This window comes from Suricata suricatta, chromosome 8 (genome assembly GCF_006229205.1).
Source record: "Suricata suricatta isolate VVHF042 chromosome 8, meerkat_22Aug2017_6uvM2_HiC, whole genome shotgun sequence".
In the NCBI taxonomy this organism is placed as follows: domain Eukaryota; kingdom Metazoa; phylum Chordata; class Mammalia; order Carnivora; family Herpestidae; genus Suricata; species Suricata suricatta.
Window position 1 is genome coordinate 112,529,098 of NC_043707.1, and position 7,770 is coordinate 112,536,867.

A 7,770-nucleotide genomic window follows, 5' to 3' on the forward strand; every position below is an offset into this window, starting at 1 on the left:
GAATGAATGAATAATATTTCACTAGTGTTACTGAGCCATATCAGATACACAGAATTTTTGTATAAAATAAAAATCTGTGTATTCACCTTTGAACTTCAGAACTAAAACATGGCAGAGACATATTTGTCGTTTATATATTTCTCATTGAATGTAATATTCAGTTTTCTGGTGTTAAGATTTATTCTTATTCTTTTACTTTGTATCTTACTTAAACAACATAGAGTTTTGTATCCTGTATCTCTGTGTAAATGATATAAAAACTTAAATGGTCTTCAGCAACTTGTTTGTTCTCTTCACTCAAGATCTTCGTTGAGATTTACTTGTATTGATAGCATGTATGTTTAGTTCATTCATTGTCTCTGCACACCATACTATATGGATTCAATATGCCACAATTTATTTTCTTTTTGCTGGACATGTAGATTATTTGTAAGATCACATATAGTTTTGCAACAAATACTAAGATGCAACAAATGAACACATTTGCCTTTGTACATGTGGAGACTTTATCTGAGGATATGTTTAGTAGTGAAATTTATAGAGATGTATTCATACGTCTTCAACTTTATTAAACATTGCTTTCCGAAGTGGCTTTACCAGTTCTCACCCCTGGCGGTGCTGTGTGGGAGTTCTTGTCACTTCATGTCCTTGATAATGCCTTGTCACTCTGGTAGGTGTGAAATGGTGTCTCATTTGGTTCTAATTTTTACTTTAATTAGTAGTTAGGGCAGACGTTTTCTTCACGGCAAGTACTTTCTGCCAGTTCAAGTTTCTTCTTTGGTGATTTACCTGTTCCATATACCTTTAACCTTTTTGTACTTCTTAGAATTTCCTCATTTTTCTCCATTCTAATCTTAAAAGTTAAAAAAGCAAAAAACCCCAGCTGAACTGGGGGAAAAAAAAGGGGGGCACTTGGCTGGCTCAGTCAGAAGAGCGTGGGACTCTTGATCTTGGGGTCATGAGTTTGAGTCCCCCTTTGGGTGTAAAGATTACTTAAATGAAACTTAAAAAATTTTTTTAAAGACCACTTTTGGTGGTTCCACTTATGGAAATTTTCAAATATATACAGAAGTAGAAGAGCACAGTGAATGTTCACGTGTACCCACCTGCCTGCTTCAGCAGTCACCAGCCTCTGGCCAGTCTTGTTTTCTGTTTATCCTACCAGCTAAATCATTATTATTTCTTACTCTTTTATTGTGGAAACTAAAAAAAGTAGAGGAGATAATATAATGAATCCCTTCTATTTATCTTCCAGATTGGATGATTATCAACGTTATAGCCAGTTTTACTTTATTTCTGTAGTTCTTTCCCTACTGGATTATTTTGGAACAAATATCTGACTTAATAAAATAATTTTGTCTATCCAGATTTCAGCAGGTATCTCTGAGAGATAGTGTTCTTTTCAAATTATTTCTTAAAATGTTTGTTTATTTTTGGGACAGAGAGAGACAGAGCATGTGCAGGGGAGGATCAGAGAGAGAGAGACCCAGAATCCGAAGCAGGCTCCAGGCTCTAAGCTGTTAACACAGGGCCTGACATGAGACTCGAACTCGCAAACTGAGATCATGACCTGAGCTGAAGTCAGATGCCTAATTGACTGAGACACCCAGGCGCCCCCAGATAGTGTTCTTTTAAAACATAACACTACCATTAATAAATATTAAAAAAAAATAAACAGTGGCTTCATAATATCGCCAAATCTCTGGCTAGTGTTCAAGTGTCCCTGATTCTCAGTTTTATTTTACCATTTTCACAAAAGTCCATTTTGATGTAGTTGAACTTATCAAAACTTTTCTAGTGTTTTTATCCCCCTCCCCGAGTCTGAAAGACCTCCTGGATTCAGCTCTAATCTACTTATTCAAACTTGATTCCCCCTACTTCCCAGTGAGAACTCTCTGTCATACCAGTTCCTTTCCTGTCCTCCACCTGTGCTGTCTTTTCGTTGCCAGCTCCTTCCTGGTTTTTGTTTTTGTTTTTGTTTTTGTTTTTGTACTATTACTCCCCTTTCCTGCCTAATTAGGTCTTGCCTGTATTCCCAAAGTTCTGCCTCTTCCCCGAGGCTCTTATTGGCTGCCTTTGCCCTGCACTGGGCTCTCCGTTCTTTAGACTTCTTTGACACCATATTGTCATTTTGACACCATAGTGTGTGTGTGTGTGTGTGTGTGTGTGTGTGTGTGTGTTAAATAAATTTATTTTTTTGAGAGAGAGAGTTGGGGAGGGACTGAGAGAGAGGGAGGGAGGGAATCCCAAGAAGGCGGGGCTCAAACCCACAAACCATGAGATTGTGACCTGAGATGAGATTGAGAGTTGGACACTCAACTGACTGAGCCACCCAGGAGCCCCTGACACCGTGATGTTTTGATGTGTTTCTTGTGTGGTTGTCTGTATGTCCCAGTGTCCTCGAGGGCATTGATGCTTCTTCTGACCTGCCATTCTTCTCACTGGCTTCTGTTCTCAAGGGCACCTCATAGTCCAGAATGGCTCCTGGAGCTCTGTATTCCACACAATGAGGAGCAGGAGGGCTGGGGAGAGAATGCGTCCTTTTCCTTTTAAGGAGATTTCACAGAAGTCCCACATGCCTCCACTTATCTCGGTGGCCAGAATTAGTCATGTGGCCCTACGTAACTACAAGGAAGTCTGGGAAGTGTAGTGGTTTAGCTGAGCACCATTGTACTCACCCAAAACTGGGTTTCTCTTACTAAGGAAGGAGGGATTTTTGGTAGGCAGCTAGCCATTTCCATCACAAAATAGAACTAGTCGACCAAAATCTTGTTTGGCGGCCAGTTCATGAGACAGATGCGGAAGGAGCTGCCTTGTCTGAGCGAGTGGAGGCTGCCTGAGGCTCTGCCGGACGGGCCTCTCGGGTACCCCAGCCCCCAGGCCTCCCCTGAGCCCTTCGTTGGCCAACTGACCTGAAAAGTATTTTACTTTCGCTTTAGATTTTATTGTGAATTTCCTTAGCACATTTACCTTCCTAATTGTTTTATCTATTTATCTGCTTCATTCCCAGGCCCAGAGGTCACCAGTGTAAACAGTTTGGGCATATGCACTGGCACAGAAAATTCCTCATAAAATTCCTGTGTTTTTTTAATACGTACCAATTATTTTCTCTTGTCGCCAAATATTTCCCAGTAGATAATTTCACAATTGACATTCAGGGGGCCTGATCTTCTTTTTCTCTCTTGCAGGTTTAATAGACTACAACTTCCACTGTTTCCGAAAAGCTATTCATGAGGTTTTTGAGGTGGGTGTGACTTCGCATAGGAGCTGTGGTCACCAGACCAGTGCCCCCAGCCTGAAAGCATTGACACACAATGGCACGCCGCGAAATGCCATCTAGCCTGGATTCCAGCTGTCGGGGCTCTGTGCCAGCTTACTCTTCACTCCAGGGTCAGATGCCACGTGCTACAGGACATGGGAGCTGCCGCTTGTGGGAATCCTGGTGCCTGTCCCACTAGAGATAAGGGGTAGAGTTTCTCATTTGGATGAAAACCCCTTCAACCAGTGGTGTGCAACTGAAGCTACTATTTCTTTTTTTCTCTTTCTATTTTTTTTAATGGCAAAAAAGAATTCTAAAGACCACAGAACTCAAGTGTGTCTTTCTCCTCTTTGGGGTCCTATTTTAAGTAGTTGGGATAATTGGGACCTGGAGATAACACCACTTACCCATCCTTACCAGAGAATGTAGCTGTCAGTTACCAGTTGGAAATAATAGAAAGAACTGAGTTTTTATATGCTTCACTTAGGTTTTTCATTTGAGTAGTGTCTAAAAATCCTGCCTTGCTTACGTTCTAACACTGCTTCTCAGAGTTCAAGTTTGGACGTTGCACATCTAAGACATTTTAAATGCGTTTGCTTGCTAACTCAGAAGACACATGGTCTGACCGCAGCAAAGGACATTCCTCTGTTTGTTACTGAAGAAATGAGAAAGTTTTATGCTGCATCAGGTCGAGAGCAAGGCTCAACAGTGGCTGCTGCGTTAGTTCTCTTGGACGTGTTGTGTTGAGGAAGAAACTTTAATATAGAAGACAGATTTTGCACCTGTGTTTTAGGTACCAGACACCTGGGTTCTTTCTCCTCCATTGGATAAATGCTCATGATCGGTGTAACGATGGGAATTTAACAGATTTGTTTTCTCCACAGTCTCCTCCTCCTAGGGGAGAAATTTCATTATGTCATTGAAATATTTAGCTCACTTTTCTTTAAACTTGGTACCAGCCCGCTACCTACCTTTTATTCTAAGCTATTTAGATTCTTTACGAATTGCTGTTTTGTTAACCGTGAATGACCGTAAGGCACTGGTGGGCTGTCCGCTGGGAGTTGGAGAGAGCACGTGGCGCCACAACATGTGTCGTGAAACATACTTTGTCTCCAGTATTCTGACACCAAGTGTCAGCTGTGGTACTTTCTTCACCTAGGATATTAATTCATAATTGTTTCCTTTTGTTGATGGTTGATACCCTGTCCATTGATTGAAAGTTACACATTATTTTTACTCGACATGCCCAGTAGTCCTGTATCCAAAGCCACTGGACCACTTGAGTACGTAAGTGCCACTGTTTAATGAGACATGTACACCCAGGTCTGCAAACCTAACAGTGTGACTTGGAGTGCTTCCTGCAGGTGATTCTGACTGTTGAGTATTTACATGGACCATGGTGATATCCAAAAGAAAATGCTTTTATATTTATAGATTATTTCACTGAACTATATAAAATGGGTATCAATAAATGTATTTACTCCAGAATCGGTTTTTTATTTGCCTCAGCTGTGAGGGGGGTGGGGCGATGGAGCGGCGGGTTGTCTCATTTTATCTATTTCTTTGGCTGCCATGTGTGGTTAACATGCCATTTGTTTTAGGACTTCACGCCTTTTCCTGATGCAGGAATTTCATACCGTGTCCAGATGTCTCTCCTGGCCCATTTCCGCTTAGGATAGGAAGTCTAGGCCTCGAGGAAAATAGTTTTTTGGTTATGTTTCATACCAACAAATTTCTCTCCTGGTCAGGAGTATCTGGGGATGGTGTAACTGAGGTTATGTCCACGCCAGGAAGGGGTGGGGAGAGCAGTTAAGTACGGCACCGTAGACAACATTGTACCAATTCCAGCTTGTTCATTTCTTCTAGTTCCTGGGATACTCCTTTATTTTTATTTTTATTTTAGAAGGGTGGAGAGCGGGGCGGGGTGGGTGGGTAGGGGATGGAGAGCATCCCAAGAAGGCTCCCTGCTGAAATACAGAGCTTGATCCCAGGATCCTGGGATCACGACCTGAGCTGAAACCATGAATTGGAAACTCAATCAACTGAGCCACCCAGGTGCCTCCTTATACTCATTAAAAGTTTTTTTTAAATGTTTATTTTGAGACTATAAGCACGAGTGAGGGAGGAGGGGCGGGGGAGAGAGAGAGGAGAGAGAGAGGAGAGAGAGAGAGAGAGTCAGAGTCCTAAGCAGGCTCCACATTCCATGCTGAGCCTGACGTGGGGCTCGATCTCACAACCATGAGATCATGACCGGAGCTGAAATCGAGAGTTGGCTGCTTAACTGACTGAGCCACCCAGGCACCCCTGGGGTACTTACTCTTGACACTTCAGTGTCAGTTATGCTTGTCTAGTTAGGTGGGATCTAAACTGATTGGGGTAAAGTATACATTAGTTTATAGAAGGGAGGAAGGTGGACAGAAGTTGAAAGATCTTTTAATTTTCATGATTAGATTACTTTAGAATTCCATTTTTAAACTTTGAAATGGAAATCACAGAAACAGGTTAAAAAAAAAACCTCCTAAAATATCTAATCCTGTATTTTCCAAATTATGGAAACTGAAGTCCAGAGGAATAAAGAGGCCTTGTCTGGAGTCACAGATGGAATGACCATATAATTTAAACTCCATGGGCACCTAGGTGGCTCAGTTGAGCATCTGACTTCGGCTCAGGTCATGATCTCACAGTTTGTGGGTTCGAGCCCCACATCGGGCTCTGTGCTGACAGCTATCTTGGAGCCTGGAGCCTGCTTCAGATTCTGTATCTTTCTCTCTCTCTGCCCCTCCCCCACTTGCACTCTGTCTCTCTCTCTCATAAATAAACACTTAAAAAAGTTTTAAACTCCAAACCAGGGTACTGTTGAGAGAAGGGATGCCGTTAATAATTATGCCAGAGTGATGGGTGTAAACTGGCACTGTCCTGGTAAACCAAGGTTGGCCAACCTGGTCCTAGACATAGTGCAGGGTGGGGCCTGTGTTCCCCATGTGAGGGCTGAGGGCTGCCTGCCAGGGTCTTCAATTTCAGGGTCCACTTGGTTAAGTGGAGATAATGCCTCAGGATGAATACACCATGGCACACAGGCGCCCAAGAAACTCCCCCCAACCCCCACTACTATGGGAAATTATAAATTCAGGGCGCAATTAAGGAGAAAAGTTGAAAAATGGTGAAATAGAGACCATGGTGAGGAAGACAACTCAGGGTTAAAGGAAATGGAAGAATCCTATAAAACCACTAGGAAGGGTTTGTCTGCTTAGCTGTTTCAGGCTACCTCAGAGAGAACTGCAACATACAGCCGCATTAAAACCTTTCCGAGCTCTTGAAGCAAGGTGTTTTAGCTCTTTCATGTACCATATCCTCTCCCATTCACTCATGCCGTCTCCTACACATACACACACACACAGTGAAGTCCCAATATAGATGCTTAAGGGATTTGTCAGTTAATTAATTTACCTTCTACATTTTGAGTTCTGCATTCCCAGAGAAAAATGATTTTTTTTTGAAAAAAATTTTTAATGTTTTATTTATTTTGGATACAGAGAGAGACAGAGCATGAGTGGGGAGGGGCAGAGAGAGAAGGAGACACAGAACCGGAAGCAGGCTCCAGGCTCTGAGCTAGCTGTCAGCACAGAGCCCGACACGGGACTTGAACCCACGAACATGAGATCTGACCTGAGCCAAAGTCGGAGGCTTAACCGACTGAGCCACCCAGGTGCCCCAACAAATGATTTTAAAACTAGAATTAATAGTTCCAAGCTTTGTAGTTGGGGAGAGCAATGCGGGTGATTTGTGGATTTTGTTGTTTTTCTCTTTGTCCTGCTTTGCAAATGCAGAAAGCCTTTAAAAGAAGTTATTAGTGACTGTTGTTACTATTTTCCATCTAAGCTAGTAAAGTAACTTAAAACACTCCCCTATGTCCCCCAGAGACCCCCAAAGGAACATAGTTTCTCTGGGCAGCGGTTGGGCCTGGCTGGAGTGTTTCTGTTAACTGCATTTTCCCTGAACTGCTCGCACAGAGTTGGGAGGCTGTGGACATGAAGAGTAGGCAGGAGAGACCTGAAGGGGTAGCAAATCTTAGCAATTATTTTAGGGGGTGTATATGTATTACTTCATGGAACCTTCACAATACCTTGTGCAGTGGGTACTATATTCTTATTTTGTTATATTTATTTTTAATTTTTTTAATGTTTACTTATCTTTGAGAAACAGAACATAAGCAGAGAAGGGGCAGAGAGAGAAGGAGACACAGAATCCGAAGCAGGCTCCAGGCTCTGAGCTGTCGGCAATGAGCCTGATGCGGGGCTCAAACTCACAAACTGCAAGATCATGATGTGAGCCAAAGTTGGATGCTTAACTGACTGAGCCACTCAGGTGCCCCTGTATTCCCATTTTGAAGATGGAAAAAAAAGGCATAGAGGGACTCCATTGTGGGTGGTGGTTAGAATCGGAACCCATGCAGCCTGATTCTAGGACTTCCGTCTTTAAATCACCATTTGATCTTGCTTCCCTAAGTAGGG

The 7,770-nt window shown here is 42.6% G+C and overlaps 1 protein-coding gene across 2 annotated transcripts in view; it reads left to right on the plus strand.

The window, feature by feature from the left end:
* RRAGC (Ras related GTP binding C) overlaps positions 1-4,747 on the plus strand; it is a 15,287-nt gene extending 10,540 nt beyond the window's left edge. For both annotated transcript variants that reach the window (XM_029948585.1, XM_029948586.1), the window contains exon 7: positions 3,189-4,747. In XM_029948585.1, coding sequence (XP_029804445.1) covers positions 3,189-3,340 — 152 coding nt within the window. In that variant the 3' untranslated portion in view covers positions 3,341-4,747. The remainder of the gene's footprint in view (positions 1-3,188) is intronic.
* The last annotated feature ends 3,023 nt before the right edge of the window (positions 4,748-7,770 follow it).